This window comes from Notothenia coriiceps, unplaced genomic scaffold (genome assembly GCF_000735185.1).
Source record: "Notothenia coriiceps isolate Sejong01 unplaced genomic scaffold, NC01 NC01_scaffold00022212, whole genome shotgun sequence".
NCBI lineage: Eukaryota > Metazoa > Chordata > Actinopteri > Perciformes > Nototheniidae > Notothenia > Notothenia coriiceps.
In genome coordinates, this window is record NW_011354913.1 from 105,924 (window position 1) to 124,002 (window position 18,079).

Consider the following 18,079-nt stretch of genomic DNA (forward strand, 5'->3'; position numbering starts at 1 on the left):
TTTATTGGGGGGGTCTGGGGGGGTCCGAAAACCAGTCAGTATCTGGTGTGAGGATTAGGGTTAGGGTTAGGGTAATGTTGTGAATCGAGTGGCCTGTGTCCGTCGTCTAACCCTAATCCTAACCCTCACCATAACCCCATCACCACCATGGGCCACTCGATCCACTCGATTCACAACATTACCCTAACCCTAACCCTAATCCTAACCCTCACACCAGATACTGACTGGTTTTCGGACCCCCCCCAGACCCCCCCAATAAAGCAAAAATGCACGTTTCAGAGTGGCCTTTTATTGTGGCCAGCCTAAGGCACACATGTGCAATAATCATGCTGTCTAATCAGCATCTTGATATGCCACACCTGTGAGGTGGGATGGATTATCTCGGCAAAGGAGAAGTGCTCACGATCACAGATTTTTTCCAATTTGTGAACAATATTTGAGAGAAATGGTTATTTTGTGTATGTAGAAAATGTTTTAGATCTTTGAGTTCATCTGATGAAAAATGGGAGCAAAAACAAAAGTGTTGCGTTTATATTTTTGTTCAGTGTATATATATATATATATTTTGTAACTTTTAATGGCTAAACATTTTGGGTGGTGATTAAGTGAAACCACCTATATTTCTAATCTCTTCCTTTTCTCTAAAGGTGAAAAAAAGAGAAGCTTTTTTTGTCATCCATAACAGGTGCAACCTAACATGATCAGCATGTCTCCATACACCAAACATCCCAGCTAGCGTGTTTGATACTCCATCAAACAAAGGGAATATTAAATTGTGTGAATTAAAAACAACAAAGGTCCTGTTTGAACATTTCTTTAAAAAATGTAAATCCTATTTACAAGCTATTGTATATTAAAAGCATTTTCAAAGTTGTTAAATTGTTGTTATTGTTCAGTGATGCAGAGCATGAAACCACATTGGGAATGCGATGAGGCTGTAAGAAGTCTCCTAACAGCTTGATCTCATGTTGTGAAAACCAGGTTTCTTCAAAAGTAAATTCTAGGAAGTTTTTAGGGTTGAAAGGGGCCTTTAAAACAAAACAAACAGGATGGTGGTCTGTTTGGATGTGAAATTAACCGAAAAAAGAATGACGCAACAACTCAGACCCACCAAGTTATTTAAGAACATCCTTTAACCCAATAAAACCGTTTTAGCTTATCTTAAAAATTGTTATCTTTAGAAGAACAAAGGGTGTGTGTGTGTGTGTGTGTGTGCGTGTGCGTGTGTGTGTGTGTGTGTTAGTGTATGTATGTATGGAGTCTGTGCATCCCTGCTGAGTCCAAAGAGGCCCACTGCTCTGCAGGCTGAATCCTGTCTTAGTATGGTCTGTGAGCAATGTCTCAAAAAACACACATACGCGCACACGCACACACACCACCACACAATTAAATGTCATACACATGCATGCACAACAAGTAACCAATTATAAAGTGGATATAGTTAAAAAACACAGATTATTTAGCTGTCAATACTAACATTCACTAAAAGAAAATGGATGTGCACATTACACACTACTCATTTCACATACATATGCATGCTTTCAATGTATAATGCAAATGCACAAACACAGTCAAGCTGTGTTTTCAGGGTCTTCCCACCCTCTCACCCCTAACCTTCACCCCTCAAAAGCCTGCATTCCCAACATAGCCGACACTGGGGATGGGGGTATTTCCCATATTGAATAAAGCCTCTGACAACCCCATGTCAGGAGCTCTAGATTTTAAAACGATTGTCTTCATTCAGACCTTGACTTTGACCTTCTCTCACTCGCTTTCTGGGGAGGATAAGAAGACAATGCTGCAACTCAAGTGATGTCTTCACTAATGTTTTTTTCTTCAGAATAGTACAATATGTGGTTATGGTGACGCAAAGCTTGTAAATGGGTATACAAATTATACAACATATTCACTATTACAAGTTAGTCAATGAGCGTTAAAAGTGCTGGTCGCATGATTTTGTTATCTACAGACCGAACAAGATAGCTGTTTCCCCATAGGAAACGAGTAGGCCTATGTTATAATAACCTTTATGCTAAGCTAACAGGTTGGTGGCTGCAGCCTTATATTGAAAGGACGATATCCTATCAATCTTCTTCAGATCTAACTCTCCGCCAATAACAACACTTTCCAAAATGTTTGAACAATTCCTTTTATCATTTGCTGTATGCGGGATTGCACTGCTAAGGCAAGAAAGAAATGCTTGTAACACTCCATTTTCCGGATGACCACTTTTTACAAGTGCCTCAGCTTTGTTTCAGAAGCCTAGCTCCACTCGGACAAATTAGTCAGAGGGATAAATCGCTCACGGGGTTCCTCGGTTTGTGGGATGTAGGCCACTGTACTATACGGATATAAGCTACTGTATTTTACCTCACCATTAATCTCTCTATGGTGTAATGCATGCATTCTTGTCGTTTTAAGTAGCCCTGTATATTGGCTTTGTGCATTATGCCTGTTAGAGATAGGCACATATCGCACCATGGGCCAGAGTCCAAGCTCATCGAGCAAGGCACGTACCTGTGAGTAACGTCGCCTTATGTCTCCATTTCTAAAATGCTCTTAAGGGTTCTGGACCATGTAGTTCCCTCACGTCTCTCGCTCATGGCTGAGTCCTGGGAAGCTGGTCAGAAACAATGAAAGCGTTATGACTGTTCATACTAAGCTTATTATGAGTGTCTCACTCCAGAACAAAGGAGAGAGACACGTCCAGCCACAGCAGGGCCCTAAGCTGCTTCCTCAGCCTCAGTCTAGACACGCAACATGCCGATGGACAGACATGCAGCACGGATTCACGGGCGTTCACTGAAATATATACAACATGATCAACATAAATTCCTTTAGCCCTATATTTAGATTGCACAGATACACACATTTAACTTTCTCAGCACCATTCTGCTCAGATTATGCAATATTTGTGCTGTCCGGATTGCACTGAACATCTGCTCGCCACATGAACACTATTGTATTCTTTTCACTGAAGAGGTTAAGGATTCCAAAGACACACGAGTGTGTCAGTACGACCATTACTTAGGTTGTTTATGTTCTTTAAATCCCAAAGGGAACATAACAAAATGTCAGGTTATTTAAGTTCAAAACGGAATGTACAACAATGGCTTGTTGTGCAAATGAAGGTCAAAAGAAAACACTTGCAGCTGGACGGAAGAATACTGAACTTTGAAATATAAAACATTACTGGATAATTATGGAACTAAGTAGTCGTAAACTGATAAGGTGAATTGAAGATTATAGGAAGCCAATCAATGAGAATGTGTATCCAGGCAACAAATAGTTCATATTTTTCCTCACTTGTAATACTATATATCCAAGTAAATATTTCAAAAACATTTATTAAGGTTTATTAGAGTCAATGTGCAGATACAACCTCAAAAGTATTTGTGCTATTTTTCTGGTGTTTAATAATGAAATATTTCACACAATAGCTATAGTCAAACAAATGAAGATCATTTTTTCGTTTTTGTGACATTAGTGACAGCACTGACAGTTTTCATTTTCTACTTATGATGATTTTTCTTATGTATCATTGTCAATAAGCATTTGAATGCTGAGCCAAAAACAAGTTTGGTAACTTTTAACCTGTTACTCGCTATGAAGGAGATCTAGAGTATTGAAGATGCATTTCAGTATAGAGATCAAATGGACCAATTTCCAAACAGCATGTTTTAAAATACTTTTATGAATTTTATTAAATTCAAGCAACAAAAAACCAAAACAAAGCGATCCTCTGATTATGAACTTAAGTGGCATACCTATTAGGTTATTCTAATGTTAATGTTTGCACTTTTGCTCCCTCTAGTGGCTCTTTCAACACATACATTTGAATGGATTTTTGGGGAGTTGACCTCAACATCCAGAACACACACATGCAGGTAAAAAGAGACAATAACCTGCAACAAAAGCCAAACCAAACATGTAACTGGTCCCTTGATTTAAAGCGAGTATTAAGTGAAATACTCATTCAATCAGAATGACTTCAATTAGTCAGATAAACAATATGCAGAAACAAAGGAGAGTAATTCACCATGCTTTATCAAAGAACAGATACAGGCCTCCAGAACGTAATAACTCACGTTTAAAAGTGCCTAAAATCGTTTCAATAGGTACACGGGACGTACTGTATATAAAAATATCAGACTCTGAATGCATAGGTTAGGTCAAAATGTATTCTGCTTTTTCTAGAACAATAAGCAACCTCACAAATACAATGTTAAGTTATTTCAGTTCCCCAGAATCAAAGAAGATCCTATAAAAACCCACTTCAGACATGCTGCTCCCCATTCAGCGACCCACTTTCTCAACCAAGCTCCTGCCTTTAACGTGAAGCACAACTTCACTAAATAAAGCATGTGAAAGGAACAGAAAAATAAGCACTCTTGGTAGTCCTTTCTCCTCACAGCAACCTCCTTGAAACACATTCTCATCCCTCCACATTGCACTTAGCTTCAACAACAGCACTTTACTGCCCATTACTGAACTATGTCTTGCTCGATAGTAGAATGTCTTGACACAAAACAACAGGCCTAACTGGTTAAAAAATAATAATTAAACATGTATCATAAAACATACAAATGACAGTAAGAGCTTCGGGTATACATTTGAACAGTAAACAATTACCGCTGGGTTTTTGATTGTATGTATAAATGTGTAGTGGCCGGCTACGGCACTGCTTAAAATAAATGAGCCCCAGCATTTAGAATTAAAAAGGAATATAAAGTGTTGATGAAAGCAGCATAAACATCACACTCCGACACAACATGACTGTGCCTCGTAACCTTTTAAACTCTCACTGTACAGTACAAGGGTTTCAGTGACGTCGTCTTGTCAGTATACATTTCATTAAAAGAGCAACACCTCTGATTTAGCTACCCAATAGAAAACATTACCTTTTAAAATGTCCTTTAATAAAAGAAACGATATATTAGCACTATGCTGGCCTCGACTACCGCCCTAAAGCCATACATATTTTATGATATATTAAGGAAATATAGTTACCTTATAAATAAGATGTGACTGATGGCATCAATACAAATGTTGATTAGTGCTGGAGGAAAAAGGAAGCAACCAAATGTCAAACTTCTAAATCTTGTTCTCTCCTTCTTCCCTTGGGGGAAAACAACAGCTGCATTCTGATCTGAAGCAGCAACAGTTGAATCTACATTTAGTATCTTTGCTGGCTAGATTAGTTTTTGGTTTTAATTCTAATCACAGTTAAAACAAAAAGGACAAGCAACTGAAATGAACATACTATAAGTGAAGCCTCAAACGCAACATTTACCGGGACTCAAGCCTCGCTACTCTAAAGCGCATGGTCTCGCTTCATCAGTAAGAATCAATATAATTAAAAGTTTTTGAAATAAATACTTCACAGTTGACAGTGTAAATGTTATGCTGACTGAGCCTAACCTGACTGTCCCGTTCAAAGCAGAAGTGCTACTGACTGTACAAAATAAAATGAGAATTAGTTGCCGCACATTTATCTCCAAGATATCAGTTTCTTTCCCGCATGAAAAGACACAGCATTTGAAACTGATTCTTTCTCTTTCCACACTGTATGCCTAAATGGTTTAAATGTATGTAGGGAAACTCAGATGTGTCCATACCTTTGTTCGTTTAGATTAAAGCATATTGAATGTGTGCTCCGCAAATAGAAGTACTTTTAGTCCGGAGATATCGTTGTCTCGCCTGGTGTGAGATTACCTCCACTTTAGGAATCAGGCCAGTAATCGATGCCCTCTGCAGGAAAGACACTAAGGTTTATGCCTACAGCATGTATGAAAGTGTGTACGCCAGCTAAAACATCCGATACCCCTCTATTGTCATTTCTGAGAACTTCAAGTCTCTGTGTGCAGCGTGTCCCATTCTGTGGACTGATGATGAATGGATTGGTAAGAGTAATGCAAATCCTTTGTTTTATCTTAGTCCACACATGACCGTAGAACACAGCCAGGGATGTGTCCAATAAGGCTATAACTGAGTCCAGTTCAAGTCCAGTCTTTAAGGAAGACAGGCCAATGTCTCCCTCTGTAGTCCCACTGGAGCCTTGGCACAAAGTGCAGTGGGAGGCGATAAAGAAAGGAGGAAGGGGGGGCCCAAATACTTTCGCTCATAATCTAGGACACCATGCATCAGTAATTGCTTACAACTGGCTGGGTACACTAAAGCGGCAGGAGGGTCCGAGGAGGACAAGAGGAGGACAGTAGCTACGGAACTTGAAAAAACAAATCCCAGTTATTAAATTGGCGCAACATCAAAGCCGGGAGAGCTGTAACAAGCAACTTGGGCGGGCAACTAGTAAAGGTTGCTTGAGGGTAGCTACAGAAGCCCAGCGTTAGCTTTGTGTGGCTCTAGTAGGTGAGGCGGGAGGCCTTCATGTTGTAGCAGGGCCGGTCTGTCAGGCTCCCACCAGAGAACAGAGACAAGCCCTCGGATTTCTCCAACACAACCTCCAGCTCCTGAAAGTCCTGCAGCCGAGCTACGTCTTTGTCCTGGGCAAAGAAGGATTACATTCAAATCAAATTACACATTCACCGACTAACAACTCATTTAGTAGATGAAACAAACTAGAGGACCATTAGGAATTCATGATTTCACAGCAAGTACCTTACTGTTACCATACTGTATTTTTCTTTCCCGTACCTTTCTCAACATGGTGTTGGGCAGCTTTCGGATCTTCTCCACATGTTCCATGCCGATGTCCAACTCGCGACAACAGACCCTCAGAAGGGAACGGTAGGTGAGCTCCTGGCGGTCCAGCTCTACCTCGATGAAGTCGTTCTCCCGAGTGTTGGGGTTCTGGATACGCACCTTCAGCACCAGCTCTATAGAAAAACACCAGAGTGATACCTCTCTATTAACAAAGATATTGTGCTTTTAATAAGAAGATGAACAGAGCCCATGGTGAGAGTCACTGTGGAACAGGGACCCCCCAACTTGCTTTTTCCAGGGGCCAGAAACATATTTTTTTTTTCTGGGGGAAATGCATTTAATAAATAAAAGCCCCATAAATAATCTCTCTTTGAAAGTATTTTATTTTTTTGTTTTAGCTGACTAATTTAACTTAATTTTTCCACTAAATTAACTTGGCAAAAGATTGACACCACCCTACCTCCAAAATAATCAATACGAACGTAAACATAGTATTACATGTATAAACAGAAACAACAAACAGTGCAGAGCGCCACAGGTTGACAGGCAGGTTGCACGTCCAATCATTGCACTTGGTCTAATTGACCGTCCCACCCGAAATGTATAACAGTCCTGCAACAGATACCAGTTACAACACTTGATTGCTGTCAGAATTAATGTGAATTTAAAAAATAATCATCTAAAATTGTTCTAAAACACATTACCGCTAGCCGTTACTGTATTTGGATAAACAATGTATATTAGTTGATTTGCTGCTTTTCAATGCACCTTATTTAAAATATTTGTATGTTTTCAATGGGAATAAGAAAACGGTTAGTGCCCTTTAAGGTGAGTGTCATAGCTGCAGAAAATGGTTGTGTTTTTCAGTTGAGCCTGGGACAGGTTCTCCTTCATACCAAAAGACAAAGTAACAACCACTGACAACCCTTTCTCGTTTGACAAGATGAATCCAAATGTCTGTCCTCTGTCCTGAGAACAGGTAAGCTTTACACCGAGTTCACGCATAACGTACTTAAAGGTGGGGTAGGTAATTCACTTCAGAAACACTTTTTGTTATATTCCATGGAATGCTCTTAACATCCCAATAGCAATGAATATATTAAATGCTTTGACAATAAATCCATTAAGACTGCCAAGGCACACAGGGGGATAGGTAAAAACACGACCAAATCATCTGAGCCGTGGCGCTGTAAAAAGCACGACCAATCATCTGAGCCGGCCCGGCTAAAATAACTGGATGGCCTACCTGCCTGTCAGCCTTCTATCTGCGCACAAACTTATCTCGTGCCCTCATTATCATTGGTGCGTGTTCGTGTGTGTTGGAGGAGGGGCTCTGTAAGGAAGTCTGAAGGAAGGGGCAGATTTTTTTCAGCTGCGTACTTTCAAATTATAGCGCACTCGAGTTGGTTTCTCCATTCTTACCTACCCTACCTTTAAAGTATCATAATAATAATAATCGTGCCAAATTTGCAGGTGTGTTAAGGCAGCCACATGCAATTACTCATTGTATTGTCTGCTGGTTGCCTGGCAACGTCATGGTCATTTAAAAACCTTCAGGAAGTCAAAGCTAGCTGCCAAGAAATGAACTCGTCCAATTACATAAAAACACAACGCTGATATGTTTCATCTTCTGTTTGTCCAAAAATGCGTATATGTCAATTAATAAGTTGTAAATGTTATCAAGCGGTGCTGGTTGGCGTTTCACTTTAGGACAGAGTCATCTTACTACTTAAAGTACTTATGCCATGATAGGTTGTGATCTGTATGTGTGGACGGACATTAACACACGATGAGTCTCTCACCTTGCACGTCGACAGGGAAGGTGCTGGTGAAGAAGAACGGCTGGAAGGCTGGCATGGGCCCACCGGCCTGGCTGTGGTTGAGCTGCTGAGAGATGGACTGCTGTCTGCTCATAGAGGGGTTAGAGCCGGGCACCGGGGCCTGGACCTGGCTCCCACTGCTGCTGGCCAGGCTGGGGCTGGGGGAGGCCAAAGGAGGAGAGCACATGGTGCCATTGTGTGCCAGTGCGTGTGGGTACTCTGCATGGTTAACCAGGTGCGGCTCAACTGACAGGTCCATGGGCACTGTGCAGTTTACTACATTTGTTGTAGGGCTGTGGGACGAGGCCGAGTTGGGTGGAATGCCATTCTGCTCAGTCACAGGTATGAACTCCCCAGTCACAGGTAGGAACTCCTCAGGCAGGGCTTGGTTGTGGTTGGTGGGGATTGGTGGAGGACTGGGCCCATCTAATAGCTGGGTTTGGTCAAGCACCGGAGTTGGGGAAAGGGATGATGATTCGCTGTGCATGTCCTCGGTGTCTTCTGCTGAACCGTTCTGTCCAAGGTGCTGTGCCAGGAGGATCTCTGACTTGTTGTCAAGCTTTGGAAACATGAAGGCCGGGCTAGACAGGTAATTTGGGATGATTGGCAGCTCAGACTCCTTGACCTCCGGCTCCTCCTCCACTTCAACTGTGGAAATAATGTGCATAGAAAAAAGGTTATTAATAACCGAAACCTAGACAACCTATATCAGGTGTAATAACCTGTACATTACATCAAGGTATCAAAAGGACTGTGTATGCAGCTGATAAACCCCAGGAAAGTAACAACTGGAAACTTTCATAACGGTGTGGGAAGAACAGGGAACAAGACTGTAAAACAGGTGTAGTTTACCTCCTAAAAGTCGCTTGATCTCTGGTTTAGATGTAAGTTGCGAGGCCAACTCATCTTTAGCCGTGAGGATTTCCTGGTCTGCCCCATAACTGAGTAAGTAGGACACTATGTGCTTATGGTTCCTCTTGCATGCCCAGTGCAGACATGTCCTGGTGGGGAAATTGGATAGAAAGAGGTCACAGTTTAATAAACCAAAACAACAACAAAAATGCTGATTAAATGACAAAGTTTACTAGAGGATCAATACTGGAGACATTGGGAGAATTACATTTATAGAGCTCCATTTATCATCACATAAGCAAGTTGGAATCTCGAATGAACTGAAGAGCAGATTACACATGTTTTTAAATGTATTTATGTCCTGACAAAATGTGCACTGCATGTGAAATATTTTATAATGATTTATAATAATATAGTTTGGATCTCACATAAACAAGTCAACTGTATTATGTTGGTAATATGTTATTAAAGTCAATAAAGTTATTTACTAACAATCTGAATCAGAAGAGGCTTGGCAATTTCATGGCTGGAGCAAGCAATGTGCCAATGTACCTTTCTTTAAAATGTACTTAGTAAATCCATAGTTATTGTTGTTTGAGATTATTAGAATAATTTATAATTCACAGCATTCCAAAACACTAGCTCACAAGGCACGTATTTGCTGTTTGAATAGGCAGGATAAAGGTTGCATGTCTGGCTGCCTGACAAGCCTTTCTCTGCCTAATAAGATAACACTGAGCAGCGTTAATCCCTGTAACAACACACTTGTCCGCACTGAATACCAGATTGTCATCAATAAGTATTACAAATGTGTGAATTAAACATTACATCTTAACTTAACGTATTCAAGAGCACATCTTCCAAAAACTCACCAGCCATTTATTTCATTCTGTGAGTTAACATTCACTCCACTCTCCACCAGTGTCCGCACTTCGTCGATGTCCCCGATGGCAGACGCCTCTCTCAGTCGCTCCTGTAACTCTTTATCCAACGAAATAGTAGACATTTTGGAACAGACAACTAACGCTGCGAGATCAAAGGAAACACAAAACCCTGGCGGATTTAGTTGACAAAACTAATTGCCAATGGATTTCCCCACTAATGGCAAAGAGCTTCACTAAAAATAGACGTGCAAGCTAGCACTAGCCACCCGGCTAACCTTACCTACTGGCTAGCTTAACGAGGAGCTAGCAGTCTTTGGTGCTAGCTTTTGGCAGCACGTCGGATAAATGCAACTTTATGTTAGGTCTTTGGCGTTTACACTGCAGGTTCCGTCCTCTCCATTTATCCCCGTTGTTATTTCACATTAAAACACCATTGCCAACACGCATGCATCCATCAGTGGTGTCAGAGCTCCGTCAGTGGGCTGCAGAAAGCATCACCGCCTCATCGGGGGGCATGTTTAGATGTAACAACTGCAAGCACAACACTTTAGTTCCGCTCTGAATACTCTCAATTATCTAACACATTTAGTGCCACTTAACTTTATGTAAAATAGGTGATAGTATCCAGCCTGAGTTCTCGTCATTGATGAAATAACTGAGACATCAAAGATGAAATCACTGCTATTAACACACAGGGCTGGGTCTGGGCTGTCAGTAGCAATGCAACATTGTTGAAAGAAAAATGTTGGAACTTTTTCACTGAAGCAGCTGTCTAATTATGCTTATATCTATGAATGATATGTACCCCACTGCTTTTTAAAATGTAATTATATTTTATTATTATTTTATTGTATGTTCTATTTATATGTGTTATGTGCTGCTATACTTTAAGTGTGTTCTGTTGTATCAGAAAGAAAACAGATACATTCAATCGGTATACTAATCCAAATGTTGCATTATTAGTCCCACAAAAATATTTGTAGATCCCACTAAAAAACCCAACAACGTGTTGCTTATCTAATACATTATGGACCATGTACGCAGAAGACACATTCAATTATATTTATATCTGTATTATTACCGTGGAAAAATGTAGAGTCGTGAAGTCCCTAATTCGGAACACTTAATTGAGAGAAAAAATAACGCTTAAAAATAAATTCAAGATTTATTCGGCTTTCTGGGTTTATTTTGAAAATAATCCCCGGAAGTACTAATAGTACACAGCGATGCTCTCTTTAAGTACACGTATTAACCAGACTGTATATATAAAGGTATTAACCATGGTATTAACTAATTGTAGCTATCCTGTGACCACATCAAGGAACTGCAAAACATACAATTTGTCAAGCCTCACTCTCGGATCAATCTCTTATTTTATTATCGATGGAAAATGAAGACATGATGTAATATAGACTATATTAATATTTGCAGTAAATATTTTCAAAATACAGTTCTCAAAAATAATGAACATAGATGTATTTAGTTTGTAATGGTCTTCCAGCTAAACTGAAGAAAGAAAGGGTTGAAAGAAATATGAATGCTAAAATAAAACTCAGTAAAGCTAGCACTAATGCAGTTCCATCATTTGACCACTGGAGGGCAACTCCTCTATCATAAAGCGTAAACTTTGGAAATGTATTGCAATTGTGACCGCCATCTAGTGGCCACTTTCAAAATACATTTATTGGAACTTGTATTTAGTGACTATTTTTTTTTATGCTTTGGTGGCTGTGTCAACCCTGTTATAGGCATGTGGATTAATATAATACATATTTCTAATTAGAGATATATGGTACGTTTACACATATGAAATAGCTGATTGTGAACTATCCATTTAAGTTAACACAATTGAAAAAGGAGGATATACAATTTGCTCATGAAATATGAACGTGTGTTCCATTAAAACATTAAACATGTACTTCCGGTTCATATACTGCAGGGCTGCTGCCGGACTACCGTTAGATGAACCATAAACGGGCGGCGTTGTTACAGCGTCTGCCATTTTGATTAGAATTAAGTTAAAGCTACTTCACGAGATATTGTAGTAGCCTTCTTTAAATCAAGGCTACAGTCTTGTGGGCAAAATGCTTTCCGCAGCCCAGTTACTCGATGAGTTAATGGGCCGAGATAGAAACTTGGCCCCTGACGAGAAGCGATCCAACGTGCGATGGGACGATGAGACCGTAAGTTAGCATATTGGCTAGCGCTAGCCTAGCAAGTTGGATAGCTAGCAAACCGTTTGTAGTCAAAAAAATCCGTTAATCTTATTATATCGGAGTTAGCTTGATTTGGCAAGGTGTGGTTAGTCCATATGTTTACGGTATCATACGATTTGATTGCGTCAACTGGCATTTTGAGTGTTGGCCAGGCACTCGTAAAATTAGCAGCAGAGTTTGCTAATGCTAACTGCATTTCATTGCTTCACAATGCGGCGTCAAAACGTTGTAGATAACGTGATTGTAACTGTTGCCACATTTAGCTCCGAGTTAGTTATTGTTTTACTCATTATTATCGATATGCCCTGCTTTAGTCAGTGTATCTTACTGGTAATTTGAGACATAGTAAGAACGTGTTAAATCCACGTAATGACAGCCTTGCAGGGCTAATTTCTTCCTTGTTAGCATAAGTACAACGTCATGACCTGATCAGATTTAACTCTAACGTAAGCGAGATTTTAAGAATAATTTTGTATGTAATAACACAAATGTGTTTCTCCTTCAAGAAGGTATGCAGATACTACCTATGCGGCTTCTGCCCGGCTGAGCTATTCACTAACACCCGCTCTGACCTGGGTAAGTTAACGTTTTAACATGTACCCATATGCGTGTGTTGTAATGTAGGAATAGCTGCCTCTGACATATTGGAAGATAACACTTTGCTATTTTTTTTTTTTCAGGCCCTTGTGAAAAAATCCACGATGAAAATCTTAGAATCACGTAAGTTTTGATCATGCTTCTCACAACACAAGTGCTGTGTGTCTTTTTAATTTCCTTTTAATAATCTACTTATATCACACTGTGTTCAGGTATGAGAAAAGCTCTAGGTTCATGAAGGAGGGCTATGAGCGGGACTTCCTACGCTATCTGCAGTCCCTCTTGGCAGAGGTGGAACGCCGGATTCGTAGAGGGCACGCCCGTCTTGCACTTTCGCAGGCTCAGCAGAATGCAGGGGTATGTGTACGTTTGTTTTTGCATATTATGTAACCCATGCTTATCACTTTATTGTGTCGTTGTGGCCCCGGTCTCATAAACATAGGCACATGTTATGCACATTGTACCTAGTACAGCTTTCTGTCCTCTTGCAGTGCAGTGGATATATTCGGATGTGTTTTTTAACCTGAGATACATTGTATTCATCTCTTCAGGGTCCTGGTCCAACAGGAAAGAATGACGAGAAGGGTCAGGTTCTTACAGAAAAAATTGAAGACCTAGTTTTGCAGGTTTGTAACAAATATGTAGATATACCTATAATTGTTTAGTAAATATTAATCATAGATAGTAATTTGAAAATGTAAATAGGATGCACTTAATTATGTCACATATCACCTTAAACAAACAGTTTTTCTCTGGCGCAGATTGAGGAGCTGGGGTCGGAGGGCAGAGTGGAGGAGGCCCAGGGAATGATGAAGCTGGTGGAGCAGCTAAAGGACGAGAGGGAGCTGATCACCTCCACCCCCTCGGTGAGTCAGCAAATCGGCCCACAGATAGTGTGCACTGGTCATGTAATGATGTCTGTTGGCAAACATCTTTCTTTCTTATATAGGTGATCAAATCTGTGCGAAATAAGACGAGCAGTTTTGATTCTAGACCTATCACAGTCCATATAACGTAATGTTTGTATTTTTTATCCAGACCATCGAGAGCTTTGCAGCCCAAGAGAAACAAATGGAGGTGTGCGAGGTGTGTGGGGCCTTCCTCATTGTGGGCGACGCACAGTCCAGGGTAGACGACCACTTGATGGGCAAGCAACACATGGGCTACGCCAAGATCAAATCCACTGTGGAAGAGCTCAAGGTAACAGGATAACATGTCATAAGCAATACAAACATAATGTACGATGTGCAGTACACACGTTTGGGTCCATGTTATTACAACAAGAAGGGGTCAGTTTGAAAATGATATCAAATACATGATGCTTTGATTGTTCTCTCTCAGGAGAAACTTCGCCGTCGCTCAGAGGAACCCCAAGATGAAAACCCAGCGCTAAAGAAGGACAGAGAAGACCGCGAGCATGAGAGGGAGGAAAGGGAGAAAAAGCGCAAAGAGGAGGAAGAGAAGGAAAAAGAGCGAGAGAAAGAGCGTGAAAAGGAGAAGGAAAAAGAGAAGGAGCGCGAGAAGGAGCGAGACAAGGAGAGAGACAAGGAGCGGGACAGAGATAGAGACAAGGACAGAGAGAGGGACCGGAGGACACGCCGAAGCAACTCCAACAGTCGCAACTCCAGCCGAGCATCGGACAGGAAGCGGAGCAGGTCCCGAGATCGCCGGCGCTCCAGGAGCAGAGACAAGGAGAGGGAGAGGGAACGCAAGCGCAGCAGGTATGGCTGACTAAAACAAACGCCTATTTTATATCTACCATTTTAAATGTAAATTGTCATATAAAGGCATCTTTTCCACCAGTAGTGAGGTGGAAAAAAAGAAAAGGTTCCTATGTATTAATGAGATGCCTCTGCTATCAAACATATTATAAACTGATATTTGCAATCATTGACCATAGACAACTTTGTGTGTCATTTTGATTTAATAACCTCTGCCTCTTCTTTTAGGAGCCGGGACAGGGAGAGGAAACGCAGTCGTGAGCGCACCGACAGAAAGCGTCGCTCCCGCAGTCGTGACAGGAAGAGGTCACGCAGCGCAGAGCGCAAATCTCACCGCCACCGCAGCCGCAGCAAGGACAAGGACAGGGAGGAGAAGAAAGACAGGGACAAAGAGCGGTCATCGAAAGACAAAGGTGAGGACGTGTTTTGTATTTGACTACATGCTACGTTGCCCTCTTAGTCCCACTGTAGGGTAGGGATGGGTATCGTTAAGGTTTTAACGGTACTACTTACTTTTGTGGATACCGCTTATCGATCCGGTCTTTAAACGGTACTTTTATCGGTTCTTTTGGAAAGAAAAATGAGATTAAACTAATTGTGAACAAAATTAACACTTTTTATTTAGATTAAATAATACATAATATTTCACATCAAAAGAAACAACGTTTTAACGAATCGTATGAAATAATCTGATGACAGAACTGTAAACAGAATAGCTGAAACTTTAACAAAATAAATAACTCAAGTTACCTCTAATCATTAACCCATGTTTGTATAATTGTAGTTAACTCTGTGTGTTGCTGCTAGCATACATAACACCTGACGTGGAAAAGTTACTCGTGGATGGGGCTACAGAGCTGCTAGAAAGACGGTCGAACCCGGTGCATTCCTCCGTCTGAATGTGGTGCACTTTTGCTAAATGTTTAGACAAATTGCTCGTGTTACCGCCCTTACATGCTAAACTCTTATTTCACTTTTGNNNNGGGGGCTACAGAGCTACTAGCAAGACAGTCGAACCCGGTGCATTCCTCCGTCTGAATGTGGTGCACTTTTGCTAAATGTTTAGACAAATTGCTCGTGTTACCGCCCTTACATGCTAAACTCTTATTTCACTTTTGGCAACGAGCATTGTCCACATCGAGACGGGTAAAGTTTAACCACACCTTGGAGCGCTTAGTTCCCTCCGCCGTGTCTGTTTGTTGCTGCATGTAGCAGCTGTGTGTGTGTAAACTGCCCCGCCCCCTCGCACACAGACGGGGAAGAGAGCAATAATAATATTGTAACAATAATACATAGACATATTTGTTAGATGTCTCCAGTACCGATAAAAAGACCGATAACGTCGGAGCTTAACGGTACCACGGTCTTTAATAATTCAGCCCCGGGGCCCGTCCTTACTGTGGGGTGTTGGGTCTCAGTGTGCAGATTTCTGATAGACCTGTACAATGTTTTCTCAGACCGTAAGGTGACAGAGGAGAGGAGCAGCTCTAAGAAAGAGAAGCACTCTGACGGCAATGCAGCTGCCATTAAGGCTTCGTCCGAACCAGAACCGATGGAGAAAAAGTCGGCGGCCCCCGCCCCCCCTCAGATTAACGGCCAGCAAGAGCTCCTCCATTCTGAAGGTGACACTCAGTCCAATTAAAACTGATCTGATAGGACCTCAGATCAGGCTCAGGTAAGTGCGTCCTCCTCCTCGCTCCCCCCTGGCTCTAAAACCCTTCCCACCTGTCCCATCTCCCCTACCCACCCCCCCACCCTACCGTTCCCACCCTGTTTACGTTCAGTTCAATTCCTATGATTTTGTCTTATGTACATATATCTTTATCCTGTTTTTGAATTGTGCATCATAAGTATGCACTGAAGATGAAGAACTAGGCCCGATGAATGAGAAGAAAGTAACAGAAAACATTCACACAAAGCCCAGAGGGAAAGGCCAGTGTAGCCCTGAGCAAACATGCCTGGAGGTACCCCTTGTTTTGTATATCGGTTTTTGATCCTTATAGATGTTTATTTGTCTCTGGACAAACGACAGAATCACGATTAACCAGTCAAATCCAATTTTCCTGCCTGTATTTACCTGTTTTTCTTTAATTTTTTACTTTTCAGTCGAGAAATGTAGTCATTTTTGAAGAGAAATTCAGAAATAAGTAAACCCACACATACTTTCAGCTATAGAAGTATTATGTTAAAACACAAGCCATTTATTTTTGCCGTAGTCATACCTCAAATGCCATGGATCTGTTGTCCAGCTTACTGTGCCTGATAATGCCATGCAGTGTGTGTTTGGGGGGGTGTTAAAGCACCGGGGGGCCTTACTTAACTTACTAACTGGAGGGTAGGGTTTATCAAATGAATTGCAGCTGACTTCCATACCTCACACAGCGTTGGTGTTGTGAGCGAGACCACATGAGAAAAGGGCAAATTAAAAATCATGGATACTCTCTGACTGTCAAACTGTGCAGGTACTCACCCCAGGTACTCCTTTCTCTACCCACATCCATTTCTGAATGCTGTTGCCTGTCAGAAAAAAAAAAGAATTCTGTACTTCTCCAGAACATGAACTTGAAAGCTTGAATGTGTATATACGTTTTTATTGTGTTTCTTTGCTACCTTTCAAATATGTTTGGTGAAAAGGGCTCTATATAGACATTTCAGGGGGACACTTTTTTGATGCTGAGATGCACTCACAGCCTGCTTGATATACCTATGCCAACTGCTAAAATTGTCACGTTAGACTTCCCTGTGATGTTCAGGACTACTAAGCTTTTCTTAGGATATATTTTTGTTGTTGTTAAGATGTGTTTGTCTACTTGCATTGGCGTTAGACATATCACACAGGTCTGTCTCTGTTTTTAAAACATTGGGGTATAAGGTGCGATCAAATGTTTTATTTTTTAGATTAAGTTATTTTAAGTGCAAACGTATAATCCTAACAATACTTCAAAAAAAACAATATTCTGGCAGCAACTCTACTGTTGTGATAGTCATAGTGCATTATTAGCAGTGCCCCTTTTCATGATCTACACTCTCCTCTGTGGCTAAGTTGAGGGATATGTACCTCTGTCTGTAGATAGTGTTGTTGCTTAAGTGGCAGCAGTTGTTGCTACAAGCCCTTGTTGTGGGACCTTTACTGACATTGCACTTTGTGGACCTTTTTGCTCAACAGGGGACTCTGGGATATTTGTTGGAGGAAGAAGTGGAAGAGCGCACGCATCCTTTCCCTGAACCTGACACCTCGCTGCTTAAAAACAAGGTGAACCACAAATGTGTAGTGGCTTATTTAAAATCATGAACGTAGATGTGTAAATGAGAAGGGGGGGGGGGGG

General features: G+C 41.1%; 2 protein-coding genes across 4 annotated transcripts; one reads left to right on the forward strand and one right to left on the reverse strand.

The window, feature by feature from the left end:
• Positions 1 to 3,786: 3,786 nt before the first annotated feature.
• On the reverse strand, positions 3,787 to 10,724 carry ankrd40 (ankyrin repeat domain 40). The gene is made up of 5 exons (XM_010780854.1): positions 10,208 to 10,724; positions 9,336 to 9,484; positions 8,466 to 9,131; positions 6,655 to 6,836; positions 3,787 to 6,503 (listed from the first exon to the last, which is right to left on the reverse strand). Exons 1-5 carry the CDS (start codon positions 10,339 to 10,341, stop codon positions 6,363 to 6,365), a joined length of 1,272 nt encoding a protein of 423 aa, XP_010779156.1. The 5' UTR covers positions 10,342 to 10,724; the 3' UTR covers positions 3,787 to 6,362.
• A 1,449-nt stretch (positions 10,725 to 12,173) lies between these two features.
• Positions 12,174 to 18,073, forward strand: luc7l3 (LUC7-like 3 pre-mRNA splicing factor). Of its 3 annotated transcripts, none has more exons than XM_010780855.1 (11): positions 12,174 to 12,402; positions 12,942 to 13,011; positions 13,116 to 13,155; positions 13,245 to 13,395; positions 13,584 to 13,658; positions 13,794 to 13,898; positions 14,071 to 14,232; positions 14,374 to 14,753; positions 14,982 to 15,166; positions 16,211 to 16,428; positions 17,920 to 18,073. In XM_010780855.1, exons 1-10 carry the CDS (start codon positions 12,304 to 12,306, stop codon positions 16,393 to 16,395), a joined length of 1,452 nt encoding a protein of 483 aa, XP_010779157.1. In that variant the 5' UTR covers positions 12,174 to 12,303; the 3' UTR covers positions 16,396 to 16,428; positions 17,920 to 18,073. The 3 variants fall into 3 exon arrangements, with proteins under 3 accessions (XP_010779157.1, XP_010779159.1, XP_010779158.1); XM_010780857.1 differs by having other exon boundaries at positions 13,245 to 13,389; XM_010780856.1 differs by having other exon boundaries at positions 12,945 to 13,011.
• The last annotated feature ends 6 nt before the right edge of the window (positions 18,074 to 18,079 follow it).